This window comes from Gossypium raimondii, chromosome 12 (assembly GCF_025698545.1).
Source record: "Gossypium raimondii isolate GPD5lz chromosome 12, ASM2569854v1, whole genome shotgun sequence".
Taxonomy (NCBI): domain Eukaryota; kingdom Viridiplantae; phylum Streptophyta; class Magnoliopsida; order Malvales; family Malvaceae; genus Gossypium; species Gossypium raimondii.
Window position 1 is genome coordinate 55,248,747 of NC_068576.1, and position 23,117 is coordinate 55,271,863.

The following is a 23,117-nucleotide window of genomic DNA, read 5'->3' on the forward strand; positions in this document are numbered from 1 at the left end:
ATTCCAATACCCGATCTTCAGACTTTTATAACAAAAAATAAATTAATATTTATCTAAAAATACATAAATAAAATTATCTTAAATAAAATTTAAAATTTAAATTTAATACTTACCATTTTCATTTGCTTCACCGATATGTGATTCCTATCAAGACGAATCAATGATTCGGCCATTGCAGAAAATATTAAAAATTTTAAAATTATTTTAAAAAAATAAAAATATTTAAAATTTTAAAAAAAAAATGAAATTGAATGGAAAAAGAAATTTAATATGGAGGTTAGAGATTTTTTGAAGGAAATTGTGAGGATTTTGGAAGGAATTCGAGAGTTTAAGAGAATTTTGGAAGGAAATTGAGAGAATTTTTGAAGGACTTTGAGAGAATTTTTGAATGAAATTGAGATAGGATTTGTTTGTGAAAAAATAAGAGGTAGGGGGTTTTTATAGTTAAAAAAATTCTGACCGTTGGGGGGGGCCAACGGTCAAATTTTTGACCGTTGGGGGTACTGTTCATGCGCGGGTGTCATCGCGTCCACGTCAGCGCGACCTGCTGACGTGGAAGGAAATCGCTTCCTCAGGGACGCGATTTCCTTCCACATCGGCAGGTCGCGCTGACGTGGACGCGATGACCTGTCACGTTCCCGGACATCGCGCTGACGTGGACGCGATTTCAGGGAAAATGGCCCATTCCGGTAAATAATTAAAAAATCGGCCTATTTCGGTAAATTTAAAAAAAAAGGGCTTTTTTTAGTGTTTTGCCCGTTTATAACTACTTATATTAAATATTTTCCAAATTTTAATTATTTTTATTTCCTACAAATATATTTAATAATTAATTTAATTTAGTCTCTCGTTTGATTATTTTATTTAGTCCTTTCCTTTAAATTCTAAATTATAGCTCCATGGTTAATTAATTATTATTTAATTATTTCAACAATTTCAAATTATTTTAAATAAAATAGACAAATATTGGTTGGTTTTAAAAGGACTTTTATTTAGATCAATTGAAAAACCTCCTTTTGTAAACATATTATATTAAATTTTAATTTGTTTTTAGTTTTTAATAGTAGCTTAGTTTATACTATTACAAATAAGCATAAAATAGTATTAAATATTTTTAAAATATTTTAATTTAAGCAAACTTTTAATAAACGTTATTTGATTTATTCTTCCATATTTAATTTTAAAACGAAGTACTATATCGAAACTCATCTTTAAAAAGTGTATAAAAGGAGAATTAAAAATTGTGGCAATATTAATTAATAATTATTTAAAAATATTTAATTTTAAAATCATTTTAAAATGACTTAAAAATACAAATGAAAAGTTAAATAAAAATATTTTTAGAATATTTTATTTTAATTTTATAAAATTTATTATAATATCAAATATTATGTTTTATATTATTATATTATAATTTTGTAATCATTTTATTAATGGAATGTTATAAAATTAAAAAAATGAAAAAATAAACATTAATTTTATTTTCATTTTCTCAATCATACAAATTTTGAAACATTACAAATTTTATATCAAAATTTTTAAAACATATCATATATTTTAATTAATGCATACAATCAAATTCATGCACACGAGTAAAAAATTAGTTATCAAAATATATCAAGGTAGATATTTGAATAGTTACACGAATATAACCTCAAAATTTCACGTCATTATAAGGTTAAAATATGGTATAAGTCCTTTTACTCTTCAAAAATTTAAAAGTTAGCCATTGTACTTTTATTGCTAGATATTTAGTTATTGTACTTTTCAAATTTTAAATTTCAGGTCATATTTTTTTGTTAAATTTGTCTCCGTTGTATTTGAAAAAAAACTCAATTGGTAGTTATGTAATTAAGAAAATAACGTTATAATGAACTTGAATTTAAAATAATAATTTTAATAACAACATATAAAACTAAATTTTAAAATATAAAAAATAAAAAGACTAAAGATTAAATTTTAAATTTTAAATTTACGAAATTATAAATATAAAATCCGGAAAAAGTTAAGTAAGTTAGGATGCTGACATTCACAAGTGAATACACTATTTGTTATGGCAAATCATGCACAACACTGCTCTTAACACATTAAAGAACAAGACATGTGAATCTGAGCGTTTTGTTTTTGTTTCCCCTCTTGTATGACGGGGGGCTTGTTTTTGGTTGTTGGGCTTGTACAATAAATAATAATCTTGAGCTGCCATTCTTTCAGCAACTACGGTTCCTTTCTATTTTAGACCCTTTCAAACTGACTGTCAAACCCCCAACCATATTTCCCCAACTGTCCTTTGAACATGCAGCTTAGCAATAAGGACAGCAAAGGCATTTTGGGAATCCAACAAACATTGTTTTCCCTTCATACTGGAAATTTCTATTTATAACGATGGGAATACTAGGCTTCATGGGGGTGTCTTAAGCTTAAGGCAAAGCACTTTATTCCTCTTTGTAATGTTTCTTGCTCAAATGAGTATTCCAATCACAGTTGCATTTGCATATACATATATATATTCACACTCATAAAACCAAAAAACAAAACACAAAACACAACATGGGTCTGTATTAATGTCCCATGTTTTACCATATGTTTGGTTTTATGATGCATTTGCTTCTGTTTTTCTGAGATGCTCATTTAAGCAAGCAATGTTAAAAAAGTGGAACTTTCTCTACCTTTATATGATCAGGTGAAATTCTTACAATCTTTAACTGTGTTTATTATATGAGCTTTGTTCAGATCTTGTTTATTAACTTTCACATTGAAGTTCTGCTAACCATTTGTGGGTGTGTGTGTTTTGAGTTATGGAGTGACTTTGGTAATTGAATTGCTTGATGTTGGGGATTGCCCCATTTCTTTAGTTCATCTTCCCTTTGCCTCGACAATTAGATCTATGAGAATCCGAAGGTAGCTTCGGGTTTGGCCGGTAAAATGGAATTCGATTGCCAATGCTATGGTATGGAATAACCTATTGAAAAGGGTCTGTGAAGCGCTAATAATTGGTTCTCAGGTGAAGTGTACACCACTCTGTTACTATGTATGATGTGAATGCATCAGTACCATACAAAGTTTTTTTCGAGGTTGTCGACGAGTCGACGGTATCGGATTCCAATTTCAAGGGCTTCACTGAGTTTTTGATAGACGGAATAGTACGTACTTGCCAACTTTCTTATCTTTGTCGTTGATCTGGTTCTTCATTTTGTAAACATAGTTCTCCAAGTTGTTCATGAACTTCAACATGTATTTATCGCAATTAATTTCAGTATTGTCCATTAAATCAGCCATTGCAATAATTCAATGCCATAAAATTTACTATTTATTACAACTGACGCTAAACTTTTGAAAATTATAATTGGATTCTCAAAGCATAAATCATTTTTACATCAAGAAAGTCACCTTATCAATTTAGGCTTGTCTAGATATGAGTTGAGTTTTTATTTTTAAACACGTGATTAAAATTTTACCTATTATATAAATAGTTCGAAAATGACATGTTAAAAAATATCTTTTAACACATTAAATTTAAATCGTTCATGCGATAAATACACATATTTATAATTTGATCTATACATTTTAAACATTCTTCACTCTATATTTAAACCGAATTTTAATGTTTATATTAATAATAACCCTAAAAAATTATAATTAATATACTATCGATATTTTAGAAATTCAACCACAACCATTTATAGTTTGATATCATTTTAAATTTTCATCATTGACGCAATTTACTTATATATAACATCAATTCAAATTTTCGTTATTATCATTTAAAAATTATAACTATTTACCGGCCTAAATTGATTCAATTGGTTAGCAGCATTTAGAAGCTTCACAATGGTTCAATGGAACACCTTCAAAGCTTCATTATCAATACCATTTAGCTCCTAAAAATATTTTTCATTATCTAATGGGATTATTATTTGACACTAATGAATTTTTTAATTTTAGAAGTGGGATTAAAAAGTCATCATATGTATCTACAAGTGATTGAAAGAAATAAAACTAAAATATTATTCTTAAATATTTGGACTAAATTTAATTCCTAAATTAATCATTATTGAAAAGATTTTATTTGAACAAAACCTTCTATTCAAACAAGTCATTTCATATAGTAAAACAAAACGAAAAACTGTCATACATTTCATTTATTTTTCTTTATTTTTATTAATTAAGAACATGTAACATATTAGTTCGGATAAATTATTTTATGGATCATTCCCACCACATTATTCATGGTCTCTTTCTAATTATTTAATGATATTTCAATACTTTTTTTCATGTCATTGATATATATTTTAGTAATTCTTTTACTATGAACCCCGAACCTTCTTTGAATCTTGAAGTTTAGGGTTCAATGTTTGAGTTTAGAATTCAGAGTTAATGTGTAGGATTTAGTGTTTTAAAATCTAGGATTCCAGATAATTTTTTTCAAAATTATGTGTCAATGTCATAAAAAAAATTACTAAATATCATTAAATAATTAAAAAAATCATTAATAATAAAGAAAGCAATCTTAAGGGTTAAGTAGGTTGACTATTTTACTAAAGCAAGTCTTAATAATCAAATTGTCCGGTCCCTATAGAAAACAGTCGTTCAACTTTATAACTGGGCCCAGTTATACAACCAATTGATATTAACACAATGTTAAATCGGATTGGATAAATCTTTTTACGGACTTGAATCAGGATTCAAATCCGCTTCTGCCTCTATTCCTCTTTTTGTTCTTCATTTCCTTTGTTTTCCCTCTCCAAATTACTAGGGTTTTGTTAAGCGCAGCTGCGTTTGACCTGCCTGATCGGTGAAAGTTAAATTCAGCATCAACTTTCGTGATTTTAAGGTGATTTCATTGAACTCCGCTGTGAAGTGTGTGTATGTGCGTTTTTTTTTTTGTAATTAGGGTTTTAGATACTGATTTTGCGTATTGGATGTTGAAGGACTTGACCGGTTTCTTTTTTTACGTCATACGGTACTGTTTGATTACCTACTTCAGTATTAGCTTTTCTTTGGAAGATTTGAATGATCGAACTTCTCGGCGGTATTTTATTTAATTTAAATATGACTTGATTTGTGATCTTGCTTTGATTTTACTTGTCTAAATTCGAAATAAGTTTTTACTGTTGAATTAGCTCAATTGATTAAGTGTTCCCGACTGTTGCTAGGTTTGTAAGTAGACATGATAAAAGGGTTTTGAATTATTAGCTGCATATTGGTATTATTCTTTTATGTTAGTTTCCCTTTTGTTTGGATGTGTTTTTTTATTTTTTTGGAACTATAGTGAATTTAGCTATTTAATTTTGTGTAAATTGTTAAAGCTTTCAGATATATTAGGGGATGGAAGTTACACAGGTGCTTTTCAATGCACAATCGATAGATGGGACTGTTCGGAAGAATGCTGAAGAAAGCCTGAAACAGTTCCAGGAGCAGAACCTTCCTGGTTTCTTGCTTTCACTTTCTGGAGAGTTGGCAAATGAGGAAAAACCTATTGAAACACGTAAATTAGCTGGTTTGATACTTAAAAATGCATTGGATGCTAAGGAGCAGCACAGAAAATTTGAGCTTGTTCAAAGATGGTTGTCGTTGGATGCTACTGCAAAGAGCCAGATTAAGGCATGCTTATTACAGACTTTGTCTTCTCCAGTATTCGATGCTCATTCAACTACATCTCAAGTCATTGCAAAGGTTGCTGGCATTGAGCTGCCCCAAAAACAGTGGCCCGAATTGATAGGTTCCCTTTTATCCAATGTTCATCAGATCCCAGCTTATGCTAAGCAAGCCACTTTGGAGACGCTTGGCTATTTGTGCGAGGAGGTCTCCCCTGATGTTATTGATCAAGATCAAGTAAATAAAATACTTACGGCTGTAGTTCAAGGTATGAGTGCATCTGAAGGAAATATTGATGTGAGGCTTGCAGCTACCAGAGCACTTTACAATGCACTCGGATTTGCTCAAGCGAATTTCAGCAATGACATGGAGCGTGATTATATCATGAGAGTTGTCTGTGAAGCAACTTTGTCCCCCGAAGTGAGGATAAGGCAGGCTGCTTTTGAGTGTTTGGTCTCCATTTCTTCAACTTACTATGAGAAATTAACTCCTTACATCCAAGATATTTTTAACATCACATCAAAGGCTGTTAGGGAAGATGAAGAACCTGTTGCCCTTCAAGCCATTGAGTTCTGGAGTTCAATATGTGACGAGGAGATAGATATTTTGGAAGAATATGGAGGTGAATTCACTGGGGATTCTGATGTACCTTGCTTTTACTTTATCAAGAAGGCACTCCCGGCCCTTGTTCCTATGCTGTTGGAGACACTGTTAAAGCAGGAAGAAGATCAAGATCAGGATGAAGGGGCTTGGAATATTGCAATGGCTGGGGGAACATGTCTTGGTCTGGTTGCGCAGACTGTAGGAGATGATATAGTCCCTCTTGTTGTGCCATTTGTTGAGGAGAATATAACGAAACCAGATTGGAGGCAGCGGGAGGCAGCAACTTATGCTTTCGGTTCAATCTTGGATGGCCCTTCTCCTGAAAAGTTAACACCTCTTGTGAATGTAGCTCTTACCTTCATGCTCAGTGCTTTGACAAAGGACCCCAATAGCCACGTCAAAGACACTACTGCCTGGGCCCTTGGACGTATCTTCGAATTCCTTCTTGGTTCGGCTGTAGATTTGCCTATTATCACTCAGGCAAATTGCCAACAGATAGTCACAGTTCTGCTACAGAGTATGAAGGACACTCCAAATGTTGCTGAGAAAGCCTGTGGTGCTCTCTATTTTCTTGCTCAAGGTTACGAGGGTGAAGGTGAACCATCTCCTCTAACTCCTTTTTTCCAGGAAATTGTCCAGTCCCTCCTCACTGTCACTCACCGAGAAGATGTTGGGGACTCCCGGCTGAGGACTGCTGCCTATGAAACTTTGAATGAGGTGGTGAGATGTTCAACAGTTGAGACAGCTCCATTGGTATTGCAATTGGTGGCTGTCATCATGATGGAACTTCATAACACCCTTGAGAGCCAGAAACTCTCATCTGAAGAAAGAGAAAAGCAGAGTGAACTGCAAGGCCTTCTTTGTGGTTGTTTACAAGTCATTATTCAGAAGCTTGGTTCATCAGAGACAACCAAGTACGCATTCATGCAGTATGCAGATCAGATCATGGGACTTTTCCTTAGGGTTTTTGCTTGTAGGAGTGCTACCGTACATGAGGAAGCCATGCTTGCTATTGGAGCTCTTGCTTATGCAACAGGAGCAGATTTTGCAAAATACATGCCGGAGTTTTATAGGTACTTGGAGATGGGTCTTCAGAATTTTGAGGAGTACCAGGTCTGTGCTGTGACAGTTGGTGTTGTGGGTGATATTTCCAGGGCACTGGAGGAAAAAATTGTGCCTTACTGTGATGGGATTATGACACAACTTCTCAAGAATTTGTCGAGCAACCAGTTGCATCGCTCCGTGAAGCCTCCCATATTTTCATGCTTTGGTGACATTGCATTGGCAGTGGGAGAGTATTTCGAAAAATACCTAATGTGGGCCATGTCTGCACTTCAGAGCGCAGCAGATTTGTCCACCCATATAGCAGGTGATGATGAACTGGTAGAGTACACAAATTCCCTGAGAAACGGAATCCTGGAGGCATATTCTGGGATTTTCCAAGGGTTTAAGAACTCTCCCAAAACCCAGCTGTTGATTCCCTATGCACCTCACGTCCTCCAGTTCTTGGATGGCATATACATGGAGAAAGACATGTGAGTTCTATTAAATAAAAGTCTACTGTTTTAAGCTTTTTCTCTAACTAATGACTATGTTTTCTAACGAGTGGTTATTAACTTAATGTTTTTTATTTCCTATAGGGATGATATGGTCATGAAGACTGCCATTGGAGTCCTTGGTGATCTAGCTGATACATTAGGAAATCATGCTAGTTCTATGATACAGCAATCTGTATCAAGCAAAGACTTTTTGAATGAATGCTTGTCCTCAGAAGACCTTCTGGTTAAAGAATCTGCTCAATGGGCCAAGTTGGCCATTAGTCGTGCCATTTCTGTTTGAGGGTGTTGCCATTCGGCATTTTTTATTTTCTTTCGGAAATCCATGCAACCTGGTGTGTTTAAGTCGAGGTCTGAGATTGCATGTGTCAAGTCATCGCCATTGTCAAGGCAACTGAAAGTTTCTAGTCTTCACGTTGTCACTAACTCTTGCATCATCATCATGGGGTCGGATTCTTATGTCATTCATGAAGTGGATTGGGATGGTTTCAGAGAATCAAACTTTTTATCTCCTTTGTCAAGTCATCCCGATTGTCAAGACAAATAAAGTCACTAGTCTTCACGTTGTCATTAACTCTTGCATCATCATGGAGTCGGGTTCCAATTTCATTCATGAAATAGGGGGAATCTTTCAAACTCGAACGGTTCAAAGGGGGAGGAATCAGCAACCGTAACATGTCTGATTCAATAACTAGTCAGGTACCTCGGTCACTTGCTGTATTACCGCTCTGCTTGTGATTTGTCAATTTAAGGTCCATTGGGATGAATGGCTGAGGATGTGGTTCAAGTGCGGCAATACTTCAAAGACATATCTCATGTACTGTATTTCACCATTGTCTCACCCAGTTTTGGTTCCCTAGTGTTCTGCCACATATTTTGTCAAGTACACATCAGTTGGGTTTCATTTAACCATCGCCGCTTCTTTTTTTATATTAATGGGGTTTGGTCCTTTTGGTACATATAAATGGAGTTTGGTCCTTTTGGTACATATAAATGGAGTTTGGTGGGTATCCACATGCTGCATTTTTCTTTGTGGGGGAGGGGGGAGCATTCCATCCTGCATCCCATCATTGTTCTTTTGGTTTGCGTTTCTTTTTGGGTCCTTTGATTTGAATTTTACCAAATTCTGGAGTCAGTTTGTTCAAGTATCATGCATTCATTCATAAATTTCCTTTATTTTCCCTTTATATGCAATATAAATTATATTATATTATATTTTATAGATTAAGGGATAAATATCAGAATTATAATGAGTTTTAGTCCGAAATGTAATTTGATTCATGGTCTTTAATTTAGTGCAATTTTACATATAAAATTTTAATTGTGATTCAAATGTATACCTTTAAAAATCTAAATACATTAAATTATTTATATATTGAATTAATATAGTTATATGTATATACAATATGTTAACATAAAATGATGTTATATCGATAATTATGTTAGTGATTTCTGAAAATTGAATCATATCAATATTTAGTTTACATGTAATTTTAAATTTTATTCCTGAATTTTATAGATAAAATTACCAACTGCATTACCTATAATATTTTATAATAATATATATAATTAAGGTTAAATAAGACATTCTATAAAATAACTATTTAAATGGGATAGGAAGAATTTGAAGTTTATGAAAATATGTTCTAAGAGGACAAGATTGGATAACTTTGAATAAAATAATCGTACAGATTTTGTAAGGAAGAACTTTTCCTTTTATAGTTATTAAAATCTGTCTTAATAATGGTATTACAACGAATTATTAACCGAAGTTTACGCCAACCACAAAATATAAATGAAAAAGATAAGAGCTGAACCAGAAAGGGTTATTAACCATCTATTTAAATATATTATATTCTTTATTTTTGCAAATCTTTTATTGGATATTATCAAGTGGGTCCATGGTAATATATATCCATGTTTATTCACCTATAGTTTTATTTTTGTTTTTCTATACCATAATTAAAAGATGCCTAATTCTTTTTAGCTGTCAAGTGGAGGATGGTATCTATTTAAGCGTGTTCAAATGTATGTTTTTCAATTTATTATTATTTGTACTATACAAGGTATAATTTTATTTATAAACCCTTCTAACTTTTAAATCCAATAAAAGAGTTACTTATAAACACTCAAATTTGGAATACGAATAATAAAATAAATATGAAGAATGTCAAAAAAAAAATTCTTTATTAAAAATCTCTTACATTATTGTTAAGAAAATATGGGAGTTACAATTCAATCCTCTGGTCTAGATTATTAAATATAAGCTAGAGGTTTGGAAAATAAGATAATCCTAAATTCAAATTATCATTTTAATAAAATAGTTAGGGAAGTAAAATACATTATCGTAATACATTTGAAATAAAATAAATTCAAAAACTAATTCCTTTTCAAAAAGTAAATTAAAAATTATATTGTTTGTATAAATTATTGAGTCCAGCTCCAAATCCGCGTCTCCTTCTCGTTCTTCCTTTTTTGCGTTTTCTCTCTCCAATTATTACGTCTTATTCAGCCGCTCTTCTCCGATCGGTGAAAGGTAAAGCTTGCATCTGAATTTTAAGCTTATTTTGTTAAATTCCCCTCTACAAATTTCATGTTAATTTGAAATTAGGGTTTCTAATAGTGATTTTGGATATTTGATATTGAATGCATTGATTCGCTTTCTGTTTATTTGTAATACAAGTTCAAGTGTTATATTCATTTCCTTCCCAAGATTTGAATGATCGAATTTTTAAGTGTTGATTTTATTTAATTTAAATCTACTTCGATCTAGGTTTATCTTTGGTTTTATCTGTTACATTTCAGATTTTAAGTTTTTAATATCCAATTGGCACAATTGATCTTTAATATTCAAGTGTTCATTTCAGCTGCTAGGTAAGTAGAAATGACAATAGGGTTTTCTTGGACCGATTTGATTTTTCATTTATTTTTTAACTACATATTGGTTTTATTCTTGTTATTGTCATTTACTCTTTTCGATGAATTGTAAGGTAACAGTATGCGTTTCCTTTTTATTTATTTTATTTTTGGTACCTTTTATGTTTTTCTGGAATGGGGTTTTAGAATATCTACCTTATTTACCTCTGACTTACTGTTTATCTCATTTATTGAATCATTGATGCTTTCAGAAATATTATGGCTATGGAGGTTACGCAGGTGCTTCTGAATGCACAATCAATAGATGGAGCTGTGCGAAAAAATGCAGAAGATAGCTTGAAACAGTTTCAGGAGCAAAACCTTCCTGTTTTTTTGGTCTCGCTTTCTGGGGAGTTGGCAAACGAGGAGAAGCCTGTTGAAACACGTAAATTAGCGGGTTTGGTACTTAAGAATGCATTGGATGCCAAGGAACAACACAGGAAGTTTGAGCTTGTTCAAAGATGGTTGTCATTGGATGGCAATGCAAAAAGCCAGATTAAGGCATGCTTGCTGACGACTTTGACATCTCCGGTATCGGATGCTCGTTCAACTGCATCTCAAGTCATTGCAAAGGTTGCTGGCATTGAGTTGCCACATAAACAGTGGCCTGAGTTAATAGGTTCACTTTTATCAAATGTTCATCAGCTACCAGCTCAAGCTAAGCAAGCCACTTTGGAGACGCTTGGATATTTGTGTGAGGAGGTGTCCCCTGATGTTATCGATCAAGATCAAGTAAATAAAATTCTTACAGCTGTAGTTCAAGGCATGAGTTCATCGGAGGGAAACACTGATGTGAGGCTTGCTGCAACCAGAGCACTTTACAATGCATTGGGCTTTGCGCAAGCAAATTTCAGCAATGACATGGAGCGTGATTATATCATGAGAGTTGTCTGTGAGGCAACGCTGTCCCCAGAAGTGAGGATAAGACAAGCTGCTTTCGAATGTTTGGTATCCATTTCATCAACTTATTATGAAAAATTAGCTCCATATATTCAAGATATTTTCAACATTACAGCAAAGGCTGTGAGGGAAGATGAGGAACCTGTTGCTCTTCAAGCCATTGAGTTTTGGAGCTCAATATGTGATGAGGAGATAGATATTTTGGAAGAATATGGAGGTGATTTCACTGGTGACTCAGATATTCCTTGCTTTTATTTTATCAAGCAGGCGCTCCCTGCCCTCGTTCCTATGCTGTTGGAGACACTATTGAAGCAGGAGGAGGATCAGGATCAGGATGAAGGGGCTTGGAATATTGCAATGGCTGGTGGAACATGTCTTGGTTTGGTTGCACGGACTGTTGGAGATGATATAGTACCTCTTGTTGTGCCATTTATTGAGGAAAATATTTCAAAACCGGATTGGAGGCAGCGGGAGGCAGCAACTTATGCCTTTGGTTCAATCTTGGAGGGCCCTTCTCCAGAAAAGTTAATACCCCTTGTGAATGTTGCCCTTACTTTTATGCTCAGTGCTTTGACAAAGGACCCCAATAGCCATGTCAAAGACACAACAGCCTGGACCCTGGGACGTATCTTTGAATTTCTTCATGGTTCAGTTGTTGATTCTCCCATCATCAGTCAAGCAAATTGCCAACAGATTATTACAGTTCTGCTACAGAGCATGAAGGACACTCCAAATGTTGCTGAGAAGGCCTGTGGTGCTCTCTATTTTCTTGCTCAAGGTTATGAGGAGATGGGTCCATCATCTCCTTTAACTCCCTTTTTCCAGGAAATTGTCCAGTCCCTTCTCACTGTCACTCACAGAGAAGATGCCGGTGAATCTCGGCTGAGGACTGCTGCTTATGAGACACTGAATGAAGTGGTGAGGTGTTCAACTGATGAGACTGCTCCATTGGTGTTGCAATTGGTTCCTGTCATCATGATGGAGCTTCACAACACCCTTGAGGGCCAGAAACTCTCATCCGATGAAAGGGAAAAGCAGAGTGAATTGCAAGGCCTTCTTTGTGGGTGTTTGCAAGTCATTATTCAAAAGCTTGGTGCATCAGAACCAACGAAATATGTGTTCATGCAGTATGCAGATCAGATTATGGGACTTTTCCTTCGGGTTTTTGCTTGTAGGAGTGCTACCGTACATGAGGAGGCCATGCTTGCTATTGGAGCTCTTGCTTATTCAACAGGAGCAGACTTTGCAAAATACATGCCGGAGTTTTATAGGTATTTGGAAATGGGTCTTCAGAATTTTGAAGAGTACCAGGTCTGCGCTGTGACAGTCGGTGTTGTGGGTGATATTTCCAGGGCACTGGAGGAAAAAATTGTGCCTTACTGTGATGGTATTATGACACAACTTCTCAAGAATTTGTCGAGCAACCAGTTGCATCGCTCTGTGAAGCCTCCCATATTTTCATGCTTTGGTGACATTGCATTGGCAGTGGGAGAGTATTTTGAAAAGTATCTAATGTGGGCCATGTCTGCACTTCAGAGCGCTGCAGAGTTGTCTACCCATATAGCAGGTGATGATGAATTGGTAGAGTACACAAACTCCCTTAGAAACGGAATCCTGGAGGCATATTCCGGGATTTTTCAAGGGTTTAAGAACTCTCCCAAAACCCAGCTGTTGATTCCTTATGCACCTCACATCCTCCAGTTTTTGGATGGCATATACATGGAGAAAGACATGTGAGTTCTATTCAAATTTACAGTACTATGCCTTTCTAACCTGTGGTTATCAACTTATTTTAATGTATCTTATTTCCTACAGGGATGATGTGGTGATGAAGACTGCCATTGGAGTCCTTGGTGATCTAGCTGATACATTAGGAAGTCATGCTGGTTCTATGATACAGCAATCTGTCTCGAGCAAAGACTTTTTGAATGAATGCTTGTCTTCAGAAGACCTTATGATTAAAGAATCTGCTGAATGGGCCAAGTTGGCCATTAGTCGTGCCATTTCTGTTTGAGGGTGTTGCCATTCAGCATGTTTATTTCTTTTCGAAGTCCATGCATTTGGGAATGTCTAGGGTCTTGGGTTGCATGTGTCGTGTCATCACCATTGTCAGACAACAGAAGTTACCAGTCTTTATGTTGTCACTAACATTTGCATCAGCATCATGGGGTCAGATTCCATTTTTTTTAATCATGAACGAACTGGATACAGACAATTTCAGAGAAGTCAACGAACGCCTGCATAAAGAGAATATCTTTTGGTCTTGAATGAGCGGAGTAGGGGGAGGGAATCATGAATTTGGACATGCATAAGGAGTGGAGTCAGGTAGCTCGATCACACTTACATGTCAACACGAGCATCAGTTTTGCCTTTATCGTGGTTTTCTCCCAGTAAATCTAGTTTGATGGAATGGATGATCAATCATCTGGTTCAAACAACGCTGCAGCACTTTAAAGAAATCTCAACTGCTGCAAATCAACCATTGTCAGTCCTTATTCCATCACCTATCACTCCTTATTTTTGAAGCTCAAATCTGCATATTTATGAAGTAAGTACTTCCGGCTGGCTTGTATTTAAATCTCCTCTGCTTCATTTATACATTTTGGTTCGGGGTCGGGTCGAGGATTAACCACATTCAGCATTGCATTCATTAGAATTCATTTCAATCGTTAGTTTTACTTAGTTTGGGAGTCAAAATTGTTCCATCTCATGCATTCATAGAATTTTTCTGTCTTTTGCGTTTCTTTGGGGTATACAACTGTTTTTCCTTTTGCTGTTCTTTTTTTTATAAATGTATTTTTGGTTATCACTGCTTAGAGAAAAGTGATACTATTATAATCACAATTTGGGCATATGACATTAAACAAAGTTTAATGAGGCAACTTATTTCTGTGTTGCCTTATTATTATTATAATATTATTATTATTGGTTTTAATGAAATTGAGGCTATAATGCATGTAGAAGATAAAATACACCCTGAAGGTGGTGCTCCCGTTAATGGAGAAAAATGAAGTGGCCAAATTTCAACTCTCTCTCTCTCTCTGTCCCAATTTTTTTTTTTTCGTTTGATTTCATCTGATCTTTAGGCCACTAATTTCCCCTTTGAATTTAAGCCTCTTTGCATTGAAAGCGATATTGAAAACCTTTTTCTTTTTAAATTGTTTTTTATTTCAAGCATGAGGATCTAAAGCCACTATACTCAATAAAATTGATGTTTGGTACCACGGATATAAAGAAGGGAATTTTCATTTTTAGAGCCACTATTCTCCACTGCTTATTAATGATACACAGGTGGAATGAAATTGGAATTTGCAGGTCTCCACTTTCTAAAATAAAAATTAAATGCAAAATTAACCGTACCGCATTTTTTTAATTAAATTTGATATTTAAATTATTAATTTCATCTTATTTGATTTAAAAAGTGGAGTAATTATTAATTGGTAGTTTAATTATCATTTTTAATCAAAAGAAGTTTTAAATACCTAAATAGAAAATGCTATATAATTTGAAGGTTATTTTTATGCCTCTAAAAGACGATGAACAATTTTTTTTTACAAATTTAGTACAATATAATGATTTCTTTACAAGAGATTTAACTATTGTTTTTTTCTAGGGGTTATATAAATACATATCCAAAAAGATTCATTTAACCCTAAAATTGGAAAGGGTAGGGGTACATTGAGCCATGCAAAGGAAAAGGGGGGTAACCAGTGTGTTTGTGGTATTGTGTTGTATAAAATGATACAAAATGGTTTTGCCATTTTATGATGTAGACAATATATAGAAACAGTGTAGTTGACTTTGAAGGAATTGTGTGGGGGGAATGAATGCACACCATCATTCTTCTGTTGCTATTGGGTGGGGTCTGAGAGGACTGTGGATATGCAGTGCACCCAGCCCACCACCTTCACAACTGCATACAATAACCTTAAGTTTAGCTTGCTGTCCTGTCTAATATTCTCACCATGGACATAAATATATGCATATTGAACCTCAGCTACCAATATAAAAGCACAGCTTCCCTTGCCCATTATTCCACATATTCATTTAATAAAATATCAGCCATGGCAGCAGCTCCTTGGTTCAAGACTTTTCTTCTGGTGTCGTTGCTCCTCCTCATGCCTTTCTCTCATGGTATTTATTTATTTATTTATTTAATACTCTAAGCTTACATATATGTACTAACCAAATCAGTGACGAGAGAGTACCACTTGTTTTTGTTGTTGTGGTCAGGCATGGTTGAAGAAGGGCTTCATGGTGGCATGAAGCAAGCTGCAGATTACTCAGTTAAACAGGTATTCCTCATTCCTTCCACAATTAATCTTTGAGCTTTGCTTGTATATATGCATTGTAAATTAACGCAGATAATGTAGGTATAAATTCAATTATATATACATATATATATTTGGGGAAATGGTGTTGATGATTTTAATTATAATAAAGGGTGGGAAGGAGATGATGATGATCCAAATGAGGACAGTGAGGAAGCTGATGATGCTGGGTGGAATGCAAGATTATGATGATACTGGCGCTAACCAAAAGCACGAGCACGACCCTAGGAAGAAACCTGGCAAGCCTTGATATTTATAACATATATGTATTATTATATGAAATAATCAAATCAACTAATTACTACTCTATATACTTGCGAAATAAGTAGAAATAATTGTATTACTCCTTTTCAAGAGGTTGGGACTATCTTATCTGAGTAATAATTAGAAAGGCATGATATATAAATTATTTATGGTGATATTAAATAGTTGTTTTTTAGGGACTACTCATTTGTGGGTAATGGGTAATTGAGATGTAATATAGTTCAGTAATAATTAAATATGTTGTTAAACTCTCTAGTAATGTTGAAATTTATGTTTGTATAAGTACTTTTTGTTGCCCATTTCCTTTTACTTCCTTGGTGTTGAGAATGTGTATATAAATCTATAGCTATATATACTGTATTGTTTTTTTACCACATCTTATTTTCTCCAAGAAAGATGGATTAAGGACAATGGCAGCATGAATATAATAATTTATAGATACGCCATAAGGTTTTTTACAGGTTATAGGTAAAATTATATATAATTATAAATAATACATTTGAATAAATTTAGTTAGTAATAATAATTACAAAATATAATTAAATTGATAATTAAAATATATCCGAACTAAATTAAAATAAAATTTAACTATACAAAATTAAAAATAAAAAATTTTAAAAATCACTTATAATCTACATAAAATACCTCAAACTTATGATCTCAAATTTGGTATAGCTTCAACCTTACCTTTTAAGTTAACGTCCAAAAGGGTTTGTAGCTATTATTTTATAAGTTATAGTACTCAAAGATATAAATTGAAACATCAAATTTTATTGTTCATCCATTGCTATTATTATGATATAATTTTATGTTGGATTATTTTTAAAATATAAGTATTTCAATTGTTATAAATAAAATATTGTAAATAATCAAAAGTTATAATGTTTAGTGACTGATCAAGGTTTTACTATTCAAAAATGATAAGTTGTCGATTGTTACTAAAATTTAGGTTAGTTGATTATTAACAAAGAGTTATAATTATTCAAGTAATACCTAATGAATACTTGTGTGCATTGTTAATAAATATGATTATCCAAATAGGCAATTACCGAATAATTATGTTTCTACGAGGATACACTAGAACTCCCATAAATTAAGAAACAAATTCAATTTGCAAGAGATGCCAAAACATATCCAAAAACTCATGATGTTCCTTCTACTCTCCCTTTATCTACTATTCTTTTATTGTTCCATAAAAATTATTGCAAAAATTCTTTATAAAAATTTATATTCTTGTCGTACATGTGGTCACTAAAATTTATTATATTCTTAAGATTCATTTGCCATTAACTCTTTTGCACATGAAAATATAAATAAAAATAAATAAAACTTTTAAAAGATAACATGATTATATGTCTTAAAATTAATGTTAATTTCTCATAAATTTATTTTTAACCAAGCATTTTATCAACTAATCCAATCCTAAAAATATTATTATACAAAATACAAACAAATCAAGGTATTGATCACGCAAGAACAATGGCTTATATGGGGAAAAAAATGCTAAATCATCAATATCCTTACAACAGCACCGTATCTACAGTTTCTTTCCAGTATATCTAAACTTTATTTTAAGTAATTTATATCAAGAACTGGATTTAGGATCTTGCAAGTCGACCATCAAATAATCAAGTTTGAATTTTCTTTTAAAAAGAACACTTTTGAAATTTGGATCTTGTTACATGCTTGCTGGAAAAATCTATTGGTAACAAATGCAAAAGATGTCGATAGCTTTATCTAATGTAGCATGTGGTTTCATTACTCGGGTTTGAAGTGAGTGGTACTGGTAGATATGTATACTAAATTTAAAAAAAAAAAAAGAATTCATGAAGGATCATATTTTCTCATACGAATACGTTACGCTATGTGCTATTTTCAATAGTAAATTTCAAAAACAAATGCAGAGAAAAGAAAATAAAACAATAACACTCTGAATCATTAAAAGTTGCCTACATCAAGTTATCCAAAAGTGCTAGCTAATCATATACAGTTTCCATTATGCATACTACTGTGAAATCTACGTGTTCATATATATATATATATATATATATACACAACTGATTAAGTAAAATTCAAAAAGAAACCTGAGATGACAACCATATTCCAAGTGACACAACCCCTACTGTAGCTATAGCTTGGCCAAATTCAAACAGAAAATTTTGTTGCTCAACTGGCAATTTCTGCCATTCAGTATGCCTGTGCAAAGGTCAAATCAAGGGAACACAAAACTTAACAGGGGCAGTATGATCTCATATACATATACATATATACACGAGAATATTATGTAAATCCCAAACTAGCAAGACCAACAGCATTTTTCACTTAATAGTAATTTCTTTGTAGTTCCTATTTTGTTTTCCCTCAAGCTACCATCTAATGTTGCAATAAAGGACCAGACTGTTCTTTCTAGTTTTGAAGATTATATAGGATTTTGATTCATAGTAACTGCTCATGTAATTTAGCTGGTGGCTGACTGGCTGCAATAAAGACTTTAAGGAGGGAAAGTATTGGTAATGGTTAGTTTAAAGACTAATATCATAACTACGCATTAATTATTCAATAAGGAGGGAAAAAAGAAAACTAATCGTTGGTTTTCTAGTAGAGGTTGATCCAAATATTATCCTGTCAGCTCAGCTTAAACTCTACAAAAGCATAGCAGCAATTATTACTGGTAGGGAAAGCTGCATACCCGAAATCAGCTATGATAATGCTGACATTGTCTTCTGAGCCTTTATCCTGCATGGTAAGATACGATTTCTATGGTTACTGAAACTGGTGCAGCACAAACGTATGTATAAGTAAAATGAATTCAAAGATACAGATAACTCTTGCAATTGATTACCAGAGCGGCTTGTGCAAGTGCATCACATGCTACCTGAATCAGGAATAAGGAGAAAATTAGAACTAAACCGAGGTAAGAATATCATCTGCAAGCTTATAAACATCTGATAAGAACTAGAGGATATGATATAGTTAGTAGTGGTGATGTTCGGTATAATGTAAAAGTCACCTGAACATCTCCATGTTCTCGTAATTGATTTCGAACAAAAGCAACTGCGTCCGAACTGAAAGAAGAAAATCATAGGTCTCTCAGAGTCGCATCCTTTCCAAACTGAATTTACAGCATACTAATAATACAACTTCATACGCAACAGCAAGAGTTAAAAAGCAAATATAGATAACAAAACCTGTTTATGTAATCCCATAAACCATCAGATGCCAACAGGACAAATTCTGCATCTGATCCAAGAGCTACTTTAAAAGTGTCTGGAGATGCTATGACCAAGTCATCATTGAACACTACACTGAAATAAAATAAACATTGATAAACAAACAATCTTGTAAGTTTCAAACACGTTTGAAATAAATCAAATGGTCATCTCACTTATGCTAATTAAGAAAAACCACTTCAGCTAGATGTTACTGTAATAAATCTGACTTGTAAAGCATAAACAAAGGCTAAATGAACCTATATCAAAAGAGGGAAGAGGAAACAAAGGATCCGTCGAAGACATACCGAGAAATAAATTTTTCAGACCATCTCTTTTCTTCAACTCCCTTCTTCAGCATTCTGAGCAAATGATCCCAAACCATTGGCATTATTATATATGCTTGAAATGTACAGAAAATATACAGAAACTACTATGAAAGAAGACTTTAAATTGAGAGAAAGGAAAGAACCGAACTCATTCTTCTTCGTTTTAAATCGAGTGTCGCCAAAAGCACGGGATACAGCTATGTCACCACAAATCCTACCATTGCTAATCTATATATGGACATTACAGAAGAAAATAGTTTATGATCAGAGCAGTGTGAGTAAGACAAATTTGTTTGAGGCACTAGAGTTTCTGATAAAGTTTTAATATAACTTAAGATGTGATAATTCTCATTTGAGCTAGAAGGATCAATGATATAACTACTTCAGAAAAGAAAATCATCAAGAACAGAAAAAGAAAAAAAAAACATAATTTAAAAAAACACACCCATCCACCTGCTTCTCTGATTCTTCTAATTTCTTGCAAAGAGGCCTTGTTGCTGCCATAGGGTCGATGAGAATCAGTCAAGACTTGTACTTTTCCAGCACAAGACAAAACCTGCATCAATGTATCAGCTGAAAAAAGAATGAAAAAGTGATATAATCCCCTTAAAGAGTAAAGGGTTTATTGAAGAAGAGTCGGAGCAGTTTATTGAAGGTTATCCTCAGCACAGTAGCAAAAGTAAGGGAAAAACAAAAAGTTTCTGAAAACAAGGCAAAAGCCTTAGCTGGTTCTCAAAATGGTTTCAAAATCTTGAGTTAAGTTGTACAGGAGCATGGACAGAGTAGTACTGATGCGCAAAGTGATGTCGAGCTAAAGGCGAAACAAGAAATAATTCCTATTTCATACTTATCCAAAAATAAATAAAAATAACGGATTTTTCTGTCTAATTCCCAAAGTGCTACTATTTTTTTGGAAACTCAGAAGTATTAGCGTTAAGGATTCTAATGTGAAAAAACAGCTTTAATTCAAACACTGAAATAGGAATAGGCATCCATACCACACAAGAATCACCAACATGAGAAATGAAGAGCACTTCATTTCCAATTAACATGACTGTGGCGGTTGAACCGGATTCATCGTCGCCGTCTCCAATCTTTTCAAGCCTTCAACAAAATGAAACACCAGCTAATCCTTCAACCAATAATATACAAAAATCTAAAATCATATTAAGACTACAAAATTAAACTAAAATCCATTTTCAATATCTGTAAGTTCCAAAGCATATTTCAATCTTTTACTCACCAGTTGAGCAACTTTTTATCAGCATTTTGAAAAGCTTCCGCTAACCCCTTCTTAATAGCGTTGAAATCTCCTTCGTTCAACAAAATTCCACCTTGTAAAGCTGTAACACACTCTTTGTACAGCTCATCCCTGTTTTAATCAAAACCATCTCAAATCAATCAGTATTTCCTAATAAAATCACAATAGAAACCAATAATACTAATAATTCGCATATGTAATTACCATACCTGAGATACTTGACGGAAGCTACGCCGCCATGGCCATCAAAGACGGCAGCGAACGAGAATCCATCAAGACCGTCCGATCGTATAACTAAATCATCCTCCATCTCTTCGCGCCTGCCCTGCACACTCGTCGACCCCCAACGGATCCCGGAAACATCCGTTAGCGAAGAAGGAGCGTTGATTGCAATCGCGGAGCAACGGCAGGGGCTTCTTGGACTAGATCTTATCGCCGTTGTTGCGGTTAGTTGGTTCCTGTAAGCGATTTTGGGATTGGAGATGAAATTGAACTCGATTGCAAGGAATCTCTGTAACTGATGAGTCGGTAACGCCATAACTTTTAGTTGACTCAGTGAGGTGAACCGCTGAGTCAAAGTGGATGATGAGTTGAAATTCCCGAGTTTCCGTTTTGAGAGGATGATGAGAGAAACTCTCTCCTCTGTTAACTGTTTGGCGAAGATAAGAGAGTGAAATTAAGCCTCTAACTGATTTTACGGATTGTATTCCACGTGGGCTGAAATCTTCTACGGATTTTCTCACTGCACTTTAAGATAGTATTCTATATTCTATTTTCTATATTAAGCCACGTCAGATAATAAAATAATTTTTCATTTTCTTCGGCCTTTTCATTGGCTGGATTACTTCCTTTAATGCATAGAGAAAAATGCCCGACTCCTTGCTTTCCAAACCCATTTCCAGTCAGTAGACGTTTTGATCCGGATTTAGAGGATCCAATCCCATCACATGGTAACAGACCCAACTCCAAGTATCAACCGCATAGGGATACTAGCAAACTATCCCTATTATGGTAAAAGCCACCTGGAATCAGTGGAACATTTGTTCCGTCACCGTCTTGTGAGTAATAGGCTCTGGGAAGCTTTGGCTAGTGACAGTCAACATGAACCCGGCCCGGCCCGGCCCGGCCCAGAATAACTCTACCTCTTCCTATATTCCCTCAAGTCTCCTGGAAACCGCCTGCTGTCAGAACCATCAATATCAACGCCGATAGCTCCTCAATCAGAAATTTGGGCAAAGGAGGAGAAAGGGTTATTTTAAGGAATCATAAGGGAGAATGAATCAGTGGGTCATGTAAACATATTCCTTGAATCACAAGCATTGAAGCGGAGCTATGGGCAATTAAGGATGGATTGCACTCAGCATTAAAAATATTAATGTTGAGAGTGATTCTGAAATTTCTATTAAACTGATTGAGATTGATAATGCAAATATTATTGCGCTTTCCCTTCTTGTTAATGATTGCAGGTCTTTCTTGCTTAAGTTTACCAAAGGTTCACTCAAGTAGAGAGGAATCAATGTGCGGATAAGTTGGCTCGATTAGGGAGCGGCTTTCGACAGGATTATTCAAACACCTTTTGTGTATTTGTCGGGTTTCCCTTAATACAATTAAGGCATTGTTGAAATCTGATGCCTATTGTTGTTATTTGTATCGATCCTTATTTTGATTTTTAAAATGAGGATGTTGGAAGAATATTGGAGAGAAGAGGCGAGAGTTGGAAATTTAGTTAGGCAAGAGGGTATCTTGACCCCTTTTAGGCACGCCCAAAGTTTTTATGGGGATTTTCTTTTATAATTCCTAACATATTACATATTGCTCACATATAGTTTCAAACAATTTTAATGATTTGATCTAGTCAGATCTTGGACTCGCAAGTGTCTCAACTCACAAATTGATCCTTCTTAATCAAAAGCTTAGATACATGAAATCATAAGCACATAAAGTGGGCTCGCTAATATATAACACTTCTATTTTTCTAATTAACAAATAGAAGTTTTAACCCTCGCAAAAAATGACGTGTATATCATATTTAAATTTTGACTTAATTGAATAATAAACTTTTAAATTTTACTCTCTTTTTTTTGTATTATTCATGTTTATTTTATAGTTTGTGTTCAGGTTCGTGGTTGTCTCTCCTAATAATGTCATCTCCA

The 23,117-nt window shown here is 34.1% G+C and overlaps 3 protein-coding genes across 5 annotated transcripts; 2 read left to right on the forward strand and 1 right to left on the reverse strand.

Annotated features, from left to right (window-relative positions):
- Nucleotides 1-4,626: 4,626 nt before the first annotated feature.
- On the forward strand, nucleotides 4,627-9,021 carry LOC105765433 (importin subunit beta-1). 2 transcript variants are annotated; one of them, XM_012584514.2, is made up of 3 exons: nucleotides 4,627-4,831; nucleotides 5,307-7,733; nucleotides 7,839-9,021. In XM_012584514.2, exons 2-3 carry the CDS (start codon nucleotides 5,326-5,328, stop codon nucleotides 8,035-8,037), a joined length of 2,607 nt encoding a protein of 868 aa, XP_012439968.1. In that variant the 5' UTR covers nucleotides 4,627-4,831; nucleotides 5,307-5,325; the 3' UTR covers nucleotides 8,038-9,021. The 2 variants fall into 2 exon arrangements, with proteins under 2 accessions (XP_012439968.1, XP_012439969.1); XM_012584515.2 differs by having other exon boundaries at nucleotides 4,628-4,831; nucleotides 5,314-7,733.
- Nucleotides 9,022-10,132: 1,111 nt separating this feature from the next.
- Nucleotides 10,133-16,447, forward strand: LOC105765432 (importin subunit beta-1). Of its 2 annotated transcripts, XR_008192148.1 has the most exons (6): nucleotides 10,133-10,290; nucleotides 10,883-13,303; nucleotides 13,386-14,118; nucleotides 15,633-15,704; nucleotides 15,804-15,865; nucleotides 16,014-16,447. XR_008192148.1 is itself a non-coding variant. In XM_012584512.2 (3 exons), the coding sequence occupies exons 2-3, from the start codon at nucleotides 10,890-10,892 to the stop codon at nucleotides 13,582-13,584; spliced, it is 2,613 nt and encodes an 870-aa protein (XP_012439966.1). In that variant the 5' UTR covers nucleotides 10,133-10,290; nucleotides 10,883-10,889; the 3' UTR covers nucleotides 13,585-14,510. The 2 variants fall into 2 exon arrangements, 1 of the variants encoding a protein (XP_012439966.1); XM_012584512.2 differs by lacking the exons at nucleotides 15,633-15,704; nucleotides 15,804-15,865; nucleotides 16,014-16,447 and having other exon boundaries at nucleotides 13,386-14,510.
- Nucleotides 16,448-18,070: 1,623 nt separating this feature from the next.
- LOC105765435 (protein phosphatase 2C 57) lies at nucleotides 18,071-21,643 on the reverse strand. The gene is made up of 11 exons (XM_012584519.2): nucleotides 21,174-21,643; nucleotides 20,947-21,075; nucleotides 20,702-20,807; nucleotides 20,149-20,259; nucleotides 19,852-19,931; nucleotides 19,683-19,736; nucleotides 19,354-19,470; nucleotides 19,176-19,230; nucleotides 19,008-19,040; nucleotides 18,855-18,901; nucleotides 18,071-18,361 (listed from the first exon to the last, which is right to left on the reverse strand). Exons 1-11 carry the CDS (start codon nucleotides 21,500-21,502, stop codon nucleotides 18,238-18,240), a joined length of 1,185 nt encoding a protein of 394 aa, XP_012439973.1. The 5' UTR covers nucleotides 21,503-21,643; the 3' UTR covers nucleotides 18,071-18,237.
- Between the last annotated feature and the right edge of the window lie 1,474 nt (nucleotides 21,644-23,117).

Bases quoted from the DNA above. Each gene is read 5' to 3' on its own strand.
- LOC105765432 (XM_012584512.2), top strand. From the start codon at position 10,890: ATGGCTATGGAGGTTACGCAGGTGCTTCTGAATGCACAATCAATAGAT. The intron at 13,304-13,385 runs GTGAGTTCTATT...TATTTCCTACAG, and splicing joins ATATACATGGAGAAAGACAT to GGATGATGTGGTGATGAAGA.
- LOC105765433 (XM_012584514.2), top strand. From the start codon at position 5,326: ATGGAAGTTACACAGGTGCTTTTCAATGCACAATCGATAGATGGGACT. The intron at 7,734-7,838 runs GTGAGTTCTATT...TATTTCCTATAG, and splicing joins ATATACATGGAGAAAGACAT to GGATGATATGGTCATGAAGA.
- LOC105765435 (XM_012584519.2), bottom strand. From the start codon at position 21,502: ATGGCGTTACCGACTCATCAGTTACAGAGATTCCTTGCAATCGAGTTC. The intron at 20,808-20,946 runs GTGAGTAAAAGA...ATTTTGTTGAAG, and splicing joins GATAAAAAGTTGCTCAACTG to GCTTGAAAAGATTGGAGACG. The intron at 18,362-18,854 runs GTATGCAGCTTT...ACCTTTGCACAG, and splicing joins ATTATCATAGCTGATTTCGG to GCATACTGAATGGCAGAAAT.